General features: G+C 39.4%; 1 protein-coding gene across 6 annotated transcripts in view; it reads left to right on the top strand.

The window, feature by feature from the left end:
- Nucleotides 1–19,155, top strand: part of asap1b (ArfGAP with SH3 domain, ankyrin repeat and PH domain 1b) — a 109,377-nt gene that overhangs the window by 35,662 nt on the left and 54,560 nt on the right. For all 6 annotated transcript variants that reach the window (XM_062021367.1, XM_062021369.1, XM_062021368.1 and 3 more), the window contains exons 2-5: nt 7,221–7,293; nt 10,761–10,906; nt 18,492–18,566; nt 18,977–19,026. In XM_062021367.1, the coding sequence (XP_061877351.1) occupies nt 7,221–7,293; nt 10,761–10,906; nt 18,492–18,566; nt 18,977–19,026 (344 nt within the window). The remainder of the gene's footprint in view (nt 1–7,220; nt 7,294–10,760; nt 10,907–18,491; nt 18,567–18,976; nt 19,027–19,155) is intronic.

Raw genomic sequence — 19,155 nt, 5'->3', positions numbered from 1 at the left:
ATTTGATGATACTCCAAGTGGACATACTAGTATTTGCATGGTATTTGAGGATGCTGTACTCTAGTATTGTTGTTCACTTCATTGCTAAGGATGTGTTGCTTTTGGGGAAGTCCTTTCTTCTTTGTGCCTTTCCTGTTTTTCACTTCATGGCTATAATTAGTTAGCGCTTATGAGAGCTTGTGTGTCCAAGTTGTGAGGCTGATGAACAGAGAGTAGTCTCTGTTGGTCAGCTTCCCGCAGACTCCTCTGTGAAGAATGTCGTTGCGTCTCCCCGGTAACGACGCAGTGTCATGCCAAATGTGGCTGGGGTAGAAGATGAAATGAAGGAATTGGAAAGCCCTTTAAGTGGCCAGCCAAGTGTGTTGTTTAGCCGACTGCGATGAACGGTCGGTGTCATTTTTGACGGAGCGCCGACAAGCCTGGCCGATTCCTGCTTCCTGTTGAAGGACGGCTGCATGGGAAGCGGCTGGCCTGCTGAGGAAGGATAAGACCTGACACAGGGAGCAAGAAGTGGGAGACAACCTCTAGTCATTTATGCCCAGTCAGTTTCCTGCGACTGTGACCTCCATGGCATGGTAGTGACCATTTTGTCAGCTTGTTTACAGACCACAAAAGACCAGTTTCTAGATTCCTGCCACATTTTACCACATTGATTGATAGACTAGACAGTGGTATGACATTTGTACCTCTGAGAAAAGAAATAGATCATAAACAAAGGAGGATATGGCATCTATTACATTGGACAAGTGCTCGATATAACTATGATATAAATGATATACATTTGGCCAACGGTAGAGCTTTTAATACTATCGTTGTATTGTGGTAATGCATGTTGATGACACATTCTAGCTGTGACGACAACGGCTAACAGCCCTCCACAATGCAAAGCTACTTTAAAGTCAGCAGTCCTCGCCTCTATGGTGGCAAAGAACTGCATTTCTTAAAGTTAAAGTTAAAGTACCAATGATTGTCACACACACTAGGTGTGGTGAAATTATCCTCTGCATTTGACCCATCCCCTTGTTCACCCTGGGAGGTGAGGGGAGCAGTGAGCAGCAGCCGTGGCCGCACCCGGGAATCATTTTGGTGATTAAACCCCCAATTTCTACCCTTAATGCTGAGTGGAGGTAATGGTTTCCATTTATAGTCTTTGGTATGACTCGGCCGGGGTTTGAACTCACAATCTACCGATCTCAGGGCGGACACTCTAACCACTAGGCCACTGAACAGGTATCATTACCAGTTACCAGTATAATTTAGGTCTGATCGATAGCAATAAAAAATGCTTTCGATAATTTTTCAACGCAGGAATTCCCCGTCAGGACCAGTAATAACACACCACCTTAGCCGTGCTCACCCTTTAGAGCACAGTCATAACGTCCTGGCACTAAATCTGCAGAAAATAGTTCTTCTCAGGTTTCTCTCTCCTTACATTTTCACACTTTGAACTATATTGTTACACTCTTCGAGGGATTTCTTACATATTCCTTATTTTTGCACCTTAACTTCAAGAATTGTGTTTAAATAATTGTTTTCCATGGTTGTTGACATTTCCTTTCCTTTTTACCTTGATAGCTGAGGGGATTATAAACAGATAAAGGTTACATATTTTAAATGAAAATGTTTAATACATTTTTCCCTTGGTCCTTATTTTCGATAGGTCATAAGATATAACAGTAATTATTATCATTGACCGACATAAAACACCTACATTGTGATCACTATATGGTTGCTACTACATTTTTTGTCGTTTTTGTTATTGTTTAACTTGGGAAGTAAGTCTGTAGACACAGGAGAACTTTAAAGTCAAAAAACAATATTTAAATCAGAGCCAATGATAAAAAAATATTTTAATGTTTATTTAATATTGTTATACCATCGTCCTGTGTTTCTGTCTGATTATATTTGTGATTATCTAAACAACAGAAGAATAAGCGGAGGTACATTTTAACAGAAGTGTAGATCGAACCATGTTACAGCAGAAAGTAGCTATTAACATTAAATTAGCAAATAGATTTATAATAGTTTTGACAAAATAATACAAACAAAAATGACGCGATATGTCAACGCATACGTCAGCAGCCATATTAGGAGTCTTTGTTACCTGTTTTGAAATGCTTTTATTATCATTTATATGTCAAATAATAACATATTGTGATGCATATTGTTATTGCATGAGGCTGCAATATACAGTATATAGCGATACAGATTTTAGGCCATATCGCCCAGCCCTAGTTACAGTGTTTATGTAAGAAGTGAATAAAGCGCACAATTGATTGTCGTAGATAGGCGTGGACGAACACAGCTCATTAGCATTAAAGCTACAGACACACAAAACAGTGTGTTCCTTACTAAAAGCACCTTTAAACTTTATAAATTCCAGCATCAACACAGGATTTTGTCTAACACAATATGAATGAATATATACTATAAAATGGTGAAACTGTGGTCCATGCTATCTGCGTCCGCATCCTCTTTAAAGCTTTCAGATGCCGCCATGTCGACGTACAAAGCACAAATGGCTTTTGAATGCGGACTTCCCTCAACACTCAATCATACACAATGAATTGTTGCCGTTTGTGGGTGGACAAGAGACGAGCGAGCGCAGATGTTTTGGCGGCGTTGCTCTCTCGCTATAATCCCCGTGGGTCGGCTAAAAGCTCGCTGACGGTTGCTCGACGATATAAAGGAACCCTTTTGACTAGATTCCGCAACACTAGAGGGCTCGGATTGGATTTATTCCCGCTGGTTGCCAAGGGTTACAAAGACAATGTGCCAAGACAGTGTTGCTTCATTGATTTTTAAGCTTCCTTTCGCTTGAAAAGCTGCACAAATAGTTGCATTTGCAGCCAGAAAGCTGGTTGTAGTTTGCAAAGACAATCATAAACATATTGTGAAATGGATTTGTGACGCTTAAAGTCTGACTGAACACATATGAAAAAATCTGATTTATCAGACTCTGGCTGGGAGTATAATCTAAATCTAAGATTAAAAAATGTAAAGGATTGTTTAATTAAGAGCACAGACACACAGTGGATTATGGGTAATTGTTAGGTGGTGCCGCCAGCTGCTCCACAGAGGTCAATCTGCCTGCTCAGCCTGTTTCGTGCTCTTCAATGTGAGGATGATGACGACAATGCAGCAAACCTACCAAATAATCATAGCCTCGCTTTTGGCGACGGCATCCAGAGTTGCTCAGAGGGTCCGATGGGCGTGCGGAGTGTGAACGCCGCTTAAAGAAAGGAGACATGGCCGGCTAATGAAATTGTTGGCCGCCGTGAGGGGGGCGGGGGGTCGAACATGTGACGTCGTCTGCTGCATGACTCTGGGAATGAAAAGATAAATCCCTGTCGGATTGTTGATCTGTCAAGGTACATTTTTAAATAGAATAAAGCCTCTTTTTAGAAAGATTGTAAGCAAATTGATAATGGCAGAATTATTTACATGGCAGATTTGAATAAATCATATAATTGTTTCTGGTTTAGTGTAGGGTTGTTCGGTATACCGGTGTTGGTATAGTACCGCAATACTAATGAATCATATTATCGCCTCTGAAAAGTACCGGTGCGCCACCACTTGTCCTTAATAATTTTGACAAAATAATAGAATGGACAATGACACAATATGTTACTGCATATGTCAGCAGCTAAATTAGGAGTGTTTGTTTGCTTACTTACTTACTAATAAAAGACAAGTTGTCTTGTATGTTCACTATTTTATTTAAGGACAAACTTGCAATAAGAAACATATGTTTAATGTACCGTAAGATTTTTTGTTAAAACAAAGCCAATAATGCAATTTTTTAGTGGTCCGTTTTATTAAGAAAAGTCCCGAAAAGTATCTAAATAATTTTGGTACCGGTACCAAAATATAGGTATCAGAACAACACTAGTTTAGTGTGACCGTTTTTCAATATTGTTAATGAAATATTAGTCTGCTTACTTTTGTGTGTTTGTATAAGCTTTTTACCCCAGTTCTGCTCAAGAGTAAAAATGTGTCCTAACATGCAGGCTGCCGACTGTTGTCTGTGATATTATTTTTCTAATAACTTGGTTACTCTTAATAAATGCCAAAGTGTGATTCCTGTAAGTCACATTGACTTATCACTAGGGGTGTAATAGTATTGTAGATACCAAGGTTTTTCGGTTTCAAAGTCTTCACAATTATGCCGTGGCGTGTGACAATAAGGCGCTTTAGTGTTGGTGGGGTCTGAAAATAAACTACATCTCCCACAATCCTCTGCACAGCGCGAGGCCAACAAAGTGGGGGGCGTGGAACGCCTTAAGCAGAAAGTGTTCTTCGTAAATGTCTGAGAGGATTTTATTTTTTTTGTCATTTCCTGAAAAAAATCATCAAAATAGGTCCATAACTGTTTGAGTTATGATGCTAACAAACAGACAATCAAACCCTGGCTAAAACAACCTTGTTGACGGAGGTAAGAAAGTCTGTGTTCCGCAAAGCAAAGCGACACCGATCTAGCTGGTCATGTCGCACAGCACAAAGGGAAATCATCAAAAAAAAGCAGTCATCCACGGGAAATAAGAGTAAACTAAAAGGTACTGATGTATCAAGTCCACTGTGGAGGACACTGCTTCCCAGAAAGTAGAAGTTGAAAGAGACTAAACTGAACCTTTATTGTTTTACACTGGATGTTAACATTGTCACTTTAAAGACTGATGCTGATGCTGTTTTTTAAAATATTTTCTTGAAACAGTTTGTTGCTGCACAATTATTTTTGCCTAAAATACATGTCTGTGGCATAATTTGTGTTCAATTACAGTAAGTGTGTTTATTCTAAACATTCCTGCCATTTCATTTTACACACTATGGCAGTTTTAAGTGATTTTTGGGGACATATACCACAATAATATCATATTGTGGCCTTAATACCATGACAATATCGTACCCCGAGATTTTGATAGTGTTACATCCCTACTTCTCACACACATCAGTGTGCTCTACAAAACACATACTGTAACTTTAGGGTTCAAAATGATAATGAGTTTAACATTTGAGCCAGATTGGTTAAAAAACAAGCAAAATCCCAGTCTTGCTTCTGCTCGGAACTTGTTCAAATTTATGTTGTCATTGTTAAATGTGTTATTTTATACTAAAATCATAAATTATTGAACAATTTATTTCCCATGAATTTGTTGAGTACAAAACATGCATCCAATTTAAATCAAATTTGATTAAAAAAGTCTAAAAATTGTTTGACATGAATAAAAGTTTGAAAATGTAGCTCCTCCGAGACGAGGGACCGTGGAGGGCTGTGTCTGGCACGTCTGCGCCGGCAAGCCCTTTCCTGTGTTGTAATAATGAATTGAGTGATGAAACAAGAGTCAAAGTCTTTTGTAACTTTTGTGATATACTGGCATGTTTAAATTGAAAATATTTCAAACTAATCATTACATACTGTTCACATGAAACTCTAATTTGGCTGTGAGCCGGCTACTGTATGAACACATTTTGTTGTAAGTTACACAAATCATATTTATAGTGGGGGGTTATCATAGTCACCCACATGTGTTCCTATACCTTTTCTAAAGCTTTACATATTGCAGCGCCTATCTTTTCAAATGCTTGTCTGTTTTGGCTATGCACATCCATCTTCTTCTAAACTGAAACTGAACTGAACTGATGCCTGACCATTTCTTTATTATTTCAGCCTGTATGCGTTTCCGGAGCACACAACCTTCTCACAATATCAACTCTTTTTTGAACGCAAGAAAGAAGCACCTCCTACTGAGTCCTACTGAATTCTGATTGGGCAGAGCATGCCAATCTCAAGCCCATGGCTACTTTCAATATGATTTCCGTATTTACAAGAGAGCGCGACCCGGGATCATCCATCCATTTTCTACCGCTTATTCCCTTCGGGGTCGCGGGGGGCGCTAGAGCCTAGCTCAGCTGCAATCGGGCGGAAGGCGGTGTACACCCTGGACAAGTCGCCACCTCATCGCAGGGCCAACACAGATAGACAGACAACATTCACACTCACATTCACACACTAGGGCCAATTTAGTGTTGCCAATCAACCTATCCCCAGGTGCATGTCTTTGGGATCAATTCCAAGTTAAATGCGATGTAACAAAAAATGTGCTTAGATTTGTGCGTGCGGCCACTTTAATACATCTGAATCGTTTCTAACATACAATGTTTTCTGGATTTGAACATATGTCTATCTTTACTAGGAAATCCACACAGCTCTTAATTTTCCTGAGGAAACTTTCCTGAAGGAATCAATAAAGTACTATCTATCTAGTACTATCTATACATGAGGCCCCTTGTCGTGACTCATTGACCATTTGTCTTAAAAAGCATCTAGACCACAACCCATAGGGGGCGCCACACATCCTGATTTGTTTCACATAATTATTTTGTCAAGCTCATTCATTTCTTTAGTAAACATCTGTCTTTCCGTCCTTTGGTCAGTTTTTGTAAGGCAGCTTCGCCTTCTCTCCCAAGTTCCCATGGAAACATAGTGACCCTGACTGGTTTATGCAGTTTTATTTTCTATTGGATCGTCAGACCGTCAATGATCTTGCATTACAACGTCTGCCTAGCAACAAGTGGATGAGAAAATTATAGTGATAATGATAACAACATAATTTCATACACAGACATAATACCTCCCCAAGATGGTGGTATTCAATTAAGTTGAGGGCTAAGCAATGAGGAGGCATTGTTGGTCAGGCACTGAGCACAGGTTCCTCATATTTAGGGAAAGGATGGATCAAAGACAACCCCAGTCACCGTAGCAACAAACGACTGCTGCCATAATTGGGGACGAGCTTTGTAAAACTATCCAGGAAAGGCCAAGGACAGCTTAATTATGTTGTGAAATAGCGTGCTTGTGCATCACCTTGATGTCACGTCACTTTGCTGTTGTTTTCTTTTTTTTCCATGAGCGCCCGTAACGGTTGTGTGTTTAAAAACAAGCGTTTGTAATGTCAGGATGAATTATGCTGGGGGGGAAATTTCGACCGACACTGGCTCACATTTGGAATCATTAGACGAATCATGCAGAAATGTTGCTTGTGACCGCAGCTGTGGACAATAATTGTTGGAGCCTGTGTTGGTCCAATTGATTGACTGGAATGCTGAAAGTATGACAGTTATTTGTTTCTGAAAATCAGCCAGGCCTCAATTTTACAATACATTTTTTTGTCTTTCTTGGAGCGGCTTTTTGTAATTCTTTGTTTTGTCATTTTCTGTAGGCGTTGGACCAGGACCGAACCTCTCTGCAGAAGGTGAAGAAGTCAGTCAAGGCCATCTACAATTCAGGACAAGGTGAGACGTCACCTAATATGGCAACACATTTACTAATCTGTACAATGATATCTATGATATGAAGACATTTGTGTTTTGTCTGGATAATTGCCTTCTGTGGGCCAGATGGTCCTTTGTGAAAGCATCCCGACTCTTGACACCTGAGTTTGTTTTGTCCGTAGCTGCAACATAAGTCTCCCAGTAATTTTCCACTTCCCAAAGCAGAGCCTTTTGCAAATTGACACATAATTCCTATTTTGGATTCCAATGGTGATAGAAAGTGTGTCCCTTTTAGGTTCAAGGAACAATAGGCAATCCTTATTATGACATAAATCCGCTTTTTGTCTTCGCTACCATCACAAATTAACACTTTTCAAAAAGAGGTGACTATAGAATAGCAACACTATGGGTTTCAGATTGTTACACATTAGTTTCTGTTTGCTCGACAGCAATTTGGTGGGTGAATACATTGGTAGTAGGCCTAAATGCAGGGCTGCCAAGTTTCAGAAAATGAGAAGAGTGACACTTTGATGGCATGATGCATTTGAAAAAAAATTACCTTTTTAGGTCTGTTTTAACATAAGACTGATGTTCTCACCTCCAAGAGCTCTCCCTGGACTGTGGCCTCCTGATGCTAGTCTTAACTATCCAGAAATTAGAAATGAAAATAATCTCCACGGTTTTCTCTGCTGGCTCGGCTGTGTCATCATCTGCATCTATGTTCTCAATTTGTATCTCTTCTACATCTCCGTCCTTACTGTCCTTAATCTCTTCTGGTCTCTCTTGATAACCCAGTGTTGACCCCTCCTCAGTAAGGAAAGTAGCTGTTGGCTGTCATAAAAGTTGCTAGAAGTTGATAGATGGTGGGAGGCATACAAAGTGGGTTAAAAAATGCAAGTTATGATTAGAATTGTAAATGAATTTTCTTTTTTTGATTCGTAGATTAGTTTTATTTTTATTTTTTCTATATTGTTAAATGTTAGAGCATCAAGATTGATCAAAAGACTGAAGGCTTGTGATATTCACAAACTAACCAAATCTACTGACTGGCTCATTAACATGAACAACAGGTTTATTTTAATTTGAAGCGTGACAGTGATGAAACATTTATATTAATCTCACTCTGTAAACCAAGGCAGAAACCGCGGCAGCTTTTCACGTAGTGGGTGTGCATCTCCTTTATGCTCGGACAGGAATGGAATGGAACTTAATTGTCATTGCACTTGAAAGTACAACGAAATGTGTTTTCAGTACCAGCTGTCTTAAGAGCAGACATTCAGTCGACAGGGGACCGACCGCCTGTGAGGAAACGCTCAGCTGCCGCTCGTACGTTGAGGATATTAAAGTGATTTGCGCTTTCATGTCCCCAACGCATCGAAAATGGTAGCTAGAATTGTTGCTAGTTACTTTTGAAAAAGAAACTCACTAAGAGGAGTTGGAAAGGTGTGTGAAAGACCCGCCTTACCTTGCTTCTGATTGGTTTACATTGCGTGGTGCCTTCCTTGGCTTGCTAGATTTTGCTAGAATTTATGGATTGGTCTGGGATTGGTTATTTCTGTCAATCAATCAGCACTCTTAAAAATGACATGTCGCAAGGAAAAAAGTTAACTATTATAAAAAAAATATAGAGTAGTGCATGGGGAAATATAAGCGTGAGAAATGTCAAGTGTGGCCTGAGAAAGGGTTAAATTCGGGTGACTCTCACACTCAAAGCGTGAGGTTTGTCAGCCCTGCTAAATGGAAAGATATGCTAACAATAATAAAGGCTACTGCAAGCAGCCAGAAAATGACCCAACAGTTACCGGGACCAGCAAAAAACAAACTTTTTTTTTTTTTTTATTGGCCGACCAGAGAGGCCAAAAGCAAAAATACTCATCTGCATTTGTTAATGTTTTTAAAGAAACATGCTAATGTGGCCGCTAATAGCTAGTGTTAGTTAGCTTTAGCCTCTTCTAGCCTCCTAAAATGTAGGTATTACTGAAACTAAAAACTATAGCTTCTGTTTTAGGTTGTAGTCAAAATTATTTGTAAGACATTTTAACATAGATGTAGTACAGATATCCTCAACAGTTGTAATCATTAGACAAATCATCAATGACTTATGGGCAGCTAGTTTCTAAGTTTTGTTTATGTTTTTCAACTGAGCTTGTTTTAAAAATGTGTTCCCAGTCCCCTAATTATGTATACCAAATATCTTGGGGACTTGGCCAAAAAGAAAGTTACAGTGTGTGTTTTGCAGAATGCATTGAGCTGTTTGAAAAATTCCAAGTCAATCCGACATATGGGGTTTAATGATTGCCAGAAAAATAATAGTACATGCACACAGTAGGGTTGCATGATTTGTTACATTGTTACCCTTTTGTGTGCAGTGGATAGGGATCTAACGATAAACGGTATTAATGATAACCGTAGTAAATTTCCCGATGGTTAGTATTATCGTTTTTTATTTAAAATTAGCGAAAAACCGTGGTTGATTACTGCACTTTGATAACATCACTAACTGACTGGTGCCATCTTGCTACCAGTACTAACATGAAAAAAAGAGACATTAACATCTTTCCCTGTTAGGAAAAGACATACCCCAATCTAAACTTGTATAAACACATTGCTGTCTGAGCAATTAAGCTATTTATTTGTGCAAATTGAACCTACAAGATGTGCTCTCTTAGCACATTGTGATCGATCTAAACTCAGAGGAAAACAAGACAGAGGTGTTTTTATGGTGCGTTTAAGGACCACTGAACAGAGTTGGACGCCACAACGCCCGCCAGAGATAATAAGAGATTTGATTTGTTATGCACTTTTCATTTAAATAAATCTTAAAGTGCTACACAGTACAAACCAATATTTAAAACAATAAAATAATATATATTAAAATATAAAATATACTATGACTGTAACACATCAGTAAAGCATAAGAAACAGAAAGCATGCAAAATAGTTGGTTACATGACAGTGTATTTATTTTGGTTTGTTAAAAAAAAGAATAACTTGCTCATAAGATTGCAGTGTTTTTTAAAGTATTTTTTGAGCACATTCAACATGACAATGACAATAATGATAACTGTGATAATAGAGCCACATACTGTCAATTTTAATTTTAAGTTTTAATTTTCCTTAGGGAACTCTCCTCAAGGAATCAATAAAGTACTATCTATCTTATCTAAAAGCAAAGAATGTAGGCACCATTTTAATATTTTAACTGTATTTTTTTTGTTTTGTAATCACAAATAAAAATGTGATATGTATATTGTATACTTAGAGACAAAGTTTTGTGTTTTTTTTATTAGTGTTAACATTTCAGCAATTTTTCTTTACATTGTGCCTTTTGTGCACTTTTTTCCACATTTTTACTGTTTTTTGTTTTTGTTGTTAATAGTTCTACTATGTGCCGCAGGCCAATAAAAAAACACTCTGCTGCCTGCAAAGGGTCCCCACATCGCACTTTGGACACCTCTGATAATCATTTTCCATGTGTATCCCTACAGACCATGTCCAAAATGAAGAGAACTACGCTCAGGCCCTTGACAAATTCGGCAGCAACTTCATTAGCCGGGACAACCCCGACCTGGGGACGGCCTTTGTCAAGTTCTCCTCGCTCACAAAGGAGCTGTCTGCCCTCCTGAAGAACCTGGTGAGTCCATCTGGAGCAGGGGTCGGCAACCCAAAATGTTGAAGGAGCCGCAAAATATTAAAAGCCTTATATAAGTATTATAATGAAGGCAACACATGATGTAAGTGTCTATATTAGCTATATTAAAGGCCTACTGAAATGAATTTTTTTTATTTAAACGGGAATAGCAGATCCATTCTATGTGTCATACTTGATCATTTCGCGATATTGCCATATTTTTGCTAAAAGGATTTAGTAGAGAAAATCGACGATAAAGTTCGCAACTTTTGCTCGCTGATAAAAAAAAAGCCTTGCCTGTACCGGAAGTAGCGTGACGTCACAGGAGCTAGTATTCCTCACAATTCCCCATTGTTTACAATGGAGCGAGAGAGATTCGGACCGAGAAAGTGACAATTACCCCATTAATTTGAGCGAGGATGAAAGATTCGTAGATGAGGAACGTTACAGTGAAGGACTTGAGAGGCAGTGATGGACGTATCTTTTTAACTTAGGTACAAGCTGGCTCATTGGATTCCACACTCTCTCCTTTTTCTATTGTAGATCACAGATTTGTATTTTAAACCACCTCAGATACTATATCCTCTTGAAAATGAGAGTCGAGAACGCGAAATGGACATTCACAGTGACTGAACATGTAAATACACGATTAATAATATTCAGCTTTGCGAAGCTAAAAAAAATAGAAGCTAACCTAGCAACGTAGCCAACGTGATAGCATCAGTCTCAAATGCAGATAGAAACTAAATTTAAAAAAACCCTGACTGGATGGATAGACAGAAGATCAAAAATACTATTAAACCATGAACATGTAAATACACGATTAATAATATTCAGCTTTTCGAAGCTAAAAAAATAGAAGCTAACCTAGCAACGTAGCCAACGTGATAGCATAGCAGTCTCAAATGCAGATAGAAACTAAATAAAAAAAACCCTGACTGGATGGATAGACAGAAGATCAAAAATACTATTAAACCATGTACATGTAACTACACGGTTAAAAATTCTCAGCCTGGTAAGGCTTAACTATGCTGTTGCTAACGACGCTAAGGCTAATTTAGCAACTTAGCAACCGGACCTCACAGAACTATCCTTTTTCTATTGTGGATCACGGATTTGTATTTTAAACCACCTCGGATACTATATCCTCTTGAAAATGAGAGTCGAGCACGCGAAATGGACATTTAAAGTGACTTTTATCTCCAAGACAATACATCGGTGACACACTTAACTACTGAGTTAACGTGATAGCATCGTTCTCAAATGAAGATAGAAACAAAATAAATAAACCCCTGACTGGAAGGATAGACAGAAGACCAACAATACTATTAAACCATGTACATGTAACTACACGGTTAAAAATTCTCAGCCTGGTAAGGCTTAAAAATGCTGTTGCTAACGACGCTAAGGCTAATTTAGCAACTTAGCAACCGGACCTCACAGAACTATGATAAAACATTAGCGCTCCACCTACGCCAGCCAGCCCTCATCTTCCCATCAACAGCCGTGCTCACCTGCATTCCAGCGATCAACGGCGCGACGAAGGACTTCATCCGTGGGTTTGGCGGCAAGCATCGGCTAGGCGTAGTAAGTAGTCCTTGTTGGGTTGCTGTAAGTATTGTACTTAGCCGCTAAGACACTGATCGATCCCACCTACAACGTTCTTCTTTGCAGCCTCCATTGTTCATTAAACAAATTGCAAAAGATTCACCAACACAGATGTCCAGAATACTGTGGAATTTTGTCGAAGAAAACAAGAGGCTTTTCTATCGGGTCCGATGGGGTACAACCACTTCCGTTGCTTTTGTGACGTCACGCGCATAAATCATATCCAAAGGAGTTTTTCAACCGGAAGTGTGGCGAGAATTTTAAAATTGCACTTTATAAGTTAACCCGGCCGTATTGGCATGTGTTGCAATGTTAAGATTTCATTATTGATATATAAACTATCAGACTGCGTGGTTGGTAGTAGTGGGTTTCAGTAGGCCTTTAACCTACTATCAAAAGCTGACGCAAATCGTCATTGACAGAAATGTTGCATTTTAATATTTATTTTACACATTTTTGCAACATTGAAAATCATTAGCAAAATGGAGGCTTCTCTTAGGATCAGATAACTTATGGAAATTACTGGCTCAGAATGGCCAAAGGTATAGATGTGTCCAAGTTTAACGAAATGGCAGTCTGTCTTCTAATGGATTTATTACAATCTTTGCAAGTTGTGTAATGTTTGCTGTGGTCTGGAACAACATGGCACACAAACAACTATGAGAAATGCAGCCAATATTACATACAGATAATGTGTCACCAGACATGCAAATATAAATTAAATACACAGAGGACATAAGTAAAGGAAATTAAATGAGCTAAAATATACCTACAAACGAGGCATAATGATGCAATATGTACATACAGCTAGCCCAGGGGTCGGCAACCTTTACCACTCAAAGAGCCATTTTGGCAAGTTTCACACATTAAAGAAAGTAATGGGAGCCACAAAAATGTTTTTAAAATTTAAAATGAAAAACACCGCATACAAAGCTTACATGCTTTGTGCTATGTTAACCAGGGGTCTCAGACACACGCACCGGCATGCACTTTAATGTGGGAATTTGATGTTAGTGCAGCCCGCGAGTTTTGGATGAATGTCGCTTGCGTCACACTTGCCAACCCTCTCATTTTTCCCGGGAGACTCCCGAATATCAGAGTGTGATGACACTGCATTTGGCGCCCTCTACAGTCTGCCCAACCAGTGTACCTGCTCGGCCACAAGTGGAATGCAGCTTTAGCTTGCTCACGTAAGAGACAGCAAGGCTACTAACTCAGCAGCCACACATCTTACACTGACGGTACCAATACCCAGAATCCCATGCAGCCCTAACTCTTCCGCTCAACCAACCACGAAGAGGGGGGGGTTGATGTGTGGGGGGATTTGGTGGTAGCGGGGTGTATAATGTAGACCGGAAGAGTTAGGACTGCATGGGATTCTGGGTAATGGTTGTGTTGTGTTTATGTTGTGTTACAGTGGGATGTTCTCCAGAAATGTGTTTTTCATTCTTTTTTGGTGTGGGTTCACAGTGTGGCGCTTATTTGTAACGTAACAATGTTGAAGTTGTTTGATACGGCTACCGTCAGTGTAAGCTGTGTGGCTGATGAGTAAGTATGCTTTGCTGTCTCCTGTGTGAGCAAGTAATAACAACATGCAACATGTGGCTGGCCTGGCACGCTGTAAGTAAATGCTATAGAGGACAATTACTGCAGTGCAATTAGGGCACGCCCTTTATATAGTAATTAGAGTGTTAATAGGAGTATTTTTCCCTGGGAGTAGTCTATGAGAGACACTGACATCCATAAGTCTCCTGGGAAAATCGAGGGGGTCGGCATGCATGTAGCTGAGCCGCATCAGAGTGGTCAAGGAGCCGCATGCGGCTCCGGAGCCGCGGGTTGCCGACCCCTGAGCTAGCCTAAATAGCATGTTAGCATCAATTAGCTTGCAGTCATGGATTGACCAAATATGCCTGATAAGCAGTCCAGTAAATCAATAAAATGAACAAAGCTCACCTTTGTGCATTCACGCACAGCATAAATTGTTTGGTGGACAAAATGAGACAAAGAAGGAGTGGCATAAAACACCTCTTTCTGTGGCATTATCGGAGAAAGTTGTACATGTAAACAAATTACGATGACTTCAAGGATCGCTGAAATTAGTAGGACAAAACGGTGCCTGCCAAATACTCTCATCAGTGAAGCATGTATAATATAAACAGTGGGATTTCTAACAATTAGGAAGGTTTGTGTCATGTTTGTTGTCCTTCAGAAAATTAATATTAAAACAAAAAATATATTTTTTTCTTCATCTTTTTCCATTTTCACACATCTCTGAAAGAGGTCCAGGGAGCCACTAGGGCAGTGGTAAAGAGCCGCGGGTTGCTAACCCCCGATCTGGAGGAATGTGGATTTTGTGTGTGTGTTTTCTTTGACCCACACATCTTAAATAGTAGGGGGATTCTCCCAAAGAGATTATTTTTGTTGTTGTTCCCCTAATTGGTTTACGGCAGTGTGGATTAGGATTAGGTCAGGTTGGTTTGTGGCGTGGTCGGGAGTGTCAAACGTTGTCCACTATTGCGTATTTCAGCTTCTACAACGCTGTTGTTGCAGACTGATGGTCAAGCAGAGACGTCTTTCTTATCTGTAGCTGTAAACTTCCCCTTTTGTTGAGTAATGTGTTCTGTTTGGATCCTCTGTACCTCGCTTTCTGTGCGGCTGACCATCGGACTAGACTCCATAAATACATCATGGCGGCAACACTGACAGCGACCAAGAGTGTGCACACGTGCGTTCATTCAGTAGCTCTTTTAAATTATGCACCTGTGTGTCGCCGGGAAGAACGATCTCTTCCCTTCTTTTTATTTTTTTTCCAAGTCTGAGCATTTTTCCGCCTGCGTTTTTAAAAAAATAGCTCAATATCTGCGGCCTCTAGGCCTGCTTGCTACACGCGAGAGCTGCAAATGACTATTGATGAATGATGTTCGTTCCGGATTGTTCTGCAGGATTCAACTTCTTCCATGTTTATTCTCTTTAGGAGCGTGAGGATTCCGGGATGGCCGGAAGGCAGCCAGTTAAAGATTGATTTTTTTTTTTTTAAAGAAAAAATGTTGGCCCTACGCAAGGCAGGCTCTTAAAAATACATTAGTGGCCTTTAAGTGTTGTTTACTTGCTTGATTGCAGTGTGTGTGAGCGTGTTTGTGACTTAAATGCTTAGTCGTGCTGTAAAAGACCCTGCTGATACTAATGGTTAAGGAGCAGCTGAGCAATACTTATCTTTGCTTTTGCTAACTCACTCTTGATTGCGGAGCGTCTATCATGTTTCTTCTTTATTTAGCCTTGATCAAAAGAGAAATAAAGAACATGGCTGGTGCCATTTCACTCATAGGTAATTTTTCTTGTGGATGACAAAAAACATGCCTTAACCAGTGATTCCCATCCCAACCACTGTGTCATGGCAATTTTAGTGTGTTTGGACACTATCCAATTTTACTTAATTGGTCCGAAAATTTGCACTTATTTACGTCAAATAATCTATCTTTGTGTATCTATCCATGCCAGCGATGTGTAGTGACAAGCAAGACATTTAAATGTACTTCCACTCGATGGCAGATGGTAAATACATATTTAACCTGCAGCGATGTGAATCTTGGGTCACCTAACGATTCGATCCGTTTCCGATTCTTAGGGTGATGATTCGATTCAGAATCGATTCTTGATTCAAACCGATTCTCGCAATGTATTATTTGGTATAATAAGAATAATGAAACTTTTTAAAAACATGTTACAGGTTTGAAAAACCTCATTTTGCATAGAGATAGCATAAAAACATATTTTTAAAAATGGATTCTTTAAAAAAAAAAAGTTTATAAAAAAAAATGTTTTAATGGATTTTTGAAAATTATGAATCAATTTAGAATCGGATGACTAAGAATCGCGATACAAATGTAAATCGATTTTTTTGTGCACCCCTATTAATCTGCGTATCTACCTGTTGTCATCCATAGATTTTTGTTTGTTCGGTAGTGATGGACGATACCCTAAATTGTCTTTCCAATATGATACCAAGTATAGGTAACCCATAACAAATAGGACACCCATAATACACTACCAATATTATCAGTGTTTCCCTCAGGACTGCAATCTATTCAATCTATTTTGCCTGGCCGATATTCTCATGACTGTGACTTCATATTTTTAGTTGTATTTTAATTGATTATGCTTATTGTTTCTCTTGTGATGTTGACTGGATAGACAAACCGCTTTGGCTACATTTATAAACTGAAAAGTGGGCACTGAAGCACTAAAATCACACAAAGCACACAATAATCCCCAGTGATGTTCAAAGTGCGTCCCGGGGACTATTTAGTTGTTGTTGTTTTTTTGCAAATGCAATTAGTTTATAGATCAAACTGCTACGATTACCGTTTTAAATTAAAATGATCGTAAAACTGTGATTGATAACCGCACTTTAATATACTCACGGACCGGTGACACCGCTCATTAATTAGAGAAGCAAGCTCGCGCATAAAATATATCTGTGTGTATCAGTACTTTTTGAGCATATTCAACAATACCAAGATAATGATAACCGTTATAATTCTGGTTACAATAACCGGAATATGACATTTTTATATCGTTACATCCCTAATACATCGTTCAGTTACTGTACTTTGCTTTATTTATGTGCTAATAAAATGTTGACCTACTCTGTAGTTTATTTAGCTTTCATTACAAATGTTTTAAAACTGGTAGGTTAAAAACAATATGCAATATGCGCTCTTGCCGCATGATCGCGGTAGTTGTTGTGATCCAAAGGTGCAGAAGACAGCAGGAGAGAGTGTGTAGGTAAACCTGTGTTTACTCTATGACAAAACAAAAAACATGTGCAGCTGGGAGTGCACCACAAGCATAAAGAAAACAAATGCTGCTAAGCTAGTCAGTGTAACGCCTCTTTGGAAGCTAATATATTACTCTGAAACACAAGCAAAAAACAGCGTTTAATGATCCAGTAATGACCCAGAAGCAACATCGGAACCTAAATAGACTTAATTACTAAACATGAACAGGTGCGCTGGCAAACAAAGTAAAGCGGCTGAAACAAAGTGGAAACTAGAAAACAATAGCGCTGGACAGGAACTAAACACAAAACACAGGAAAACACAAACACGTGACTACACTGTCAAGCCGGGCATGACAGATCGAATAATATGAAAAATGTAATAATGATCATTTTGTTTTCCATATCATCCAGCCCTAAATTAGAATCAGAATCAGCTTCATTGGAGATCATGTATTATTAAATATTACTTTAATTTACTTTGCCACCTTCAACACAAAGCTAAGATGTGTAGTGGAGATTTTCTTCAGATACTGTATCTTAGCGTATATTGAACTACAGGTACATTGGATTGGTTTTAGCATTTTCAAAATACAAAATGTATCAAAGTGGCCGTCCTCCATCCTTTAAGTCTCTGTAAGTGGCCTTTTAGAATGATATTACCTATCAACAAAAAACTGCTGAAATAGCACACACGTCCCTCCAATATGTCAAAATACAGTATCAATATTATAAAAAGCGAATCGATGCATGTATCTTGAGTTCTTGATATTGGTGATCGATATTTTGGTATTAATCCCCTCACTGATTAGACAAGAAAACACACTTAATGGACAGAAGTACTGTTTTAAGAGTTTAAGACAAACTGTTCAACTAAAATGAATTTGTCATCTCAGCAAAACTTTGTTGATTATTTTTTGCTTTCAACTTTGTGTGCGAGTTTGAACTGAAACCAAAAACACCCTGCAAAGTCTTATAAAAGGTTTTCCCAGAAGATTAGAAGCTACAAAAAAGGGAACATTGTTTCTTTGAATTTCACTTTTTGAATGTTTAACGGCCGCATGTACCAATACTTTTACTTTTTACTAAACCTAATTGTGGGAGACATTGTGTATTAAATAGCAAGACTATACAAAAGAACACTATCATAATTTGTCTTTTTTGGCCTGATATTAACCTTTCACCTCCTGTGTGTCCCCTCAGCTTCAGAGCCTGAGCCACAATGTGATCTTCACGCTTGATTCGCTGCTCAAGGGAGATTTAAAGGGCGTTAAAGGGGTAAGATAAACTGCACACACTCTCTTTCTCTTCTCGCTGGAACCCACCCGGCAGTGAGCGGAAGCGAGCGGAGGCCGCGTCAGCACATCTCGCCATTCATCCCTCAACCCCTGTGCACGTGCTCGCTGAGTGGGAGAGTGCGAAAAGACCAAAGTGGGAAGGGCGTATGGGGGTGAAAAGTATGTGTTTAAATCTCGCAGAAGTAAACACTGCACTTTGTGTTGTGATTGAGGCAAGTAACTGGGTCATGAACCTCGACAATGACTGCAGGGCGTGGCCTCTAGCTCGATCCACTCGCTGAAGTGGAGCGCACGCCCGGGCGTCTGGTGGCGGTCCAACTCTGCAAATAACTCATGTCCTCGCCGTGACCTCGTTGCAGTTTGCTGACACTTGCTCTGTGTTGTGTGCAGGACATAAAGAAGCCCTTTGACAAAGCCTGGAAAGACTACGAGGCCAAGTTGTAAGTCGATGACGATATCCGCTTCTTTTGGGAGGCGAGCACACGACGTATGGTTCTCTGGGGGGCGTTTACAGGACATGGAATAAAACTGGAAATTTAAAATAGATGTTGTTTTGGATTGCTGCATAA

The sequence above is a fragment of the Entelurus aequoreus genome, linkage group LG15 (assembly GCF_033978785.1).
Source record: "Entelurus aequoreus isolate RoL-2023_Sb linkage group LG15, RoL_Eaeq_v1.1, whole genome shotgun sequence".
In the NCBI taxonomy this organism is placed as follows: domain Eukaryota; kingdom Metazoa; phylum Chordata; class Actinopteri; order Syngnathiformes; family Syngnathidae; genus Entelurus; species Entelurus aequoreus.
This window is presented reverse-complemented; position numbering and strand designations above follow the sequence as displayed.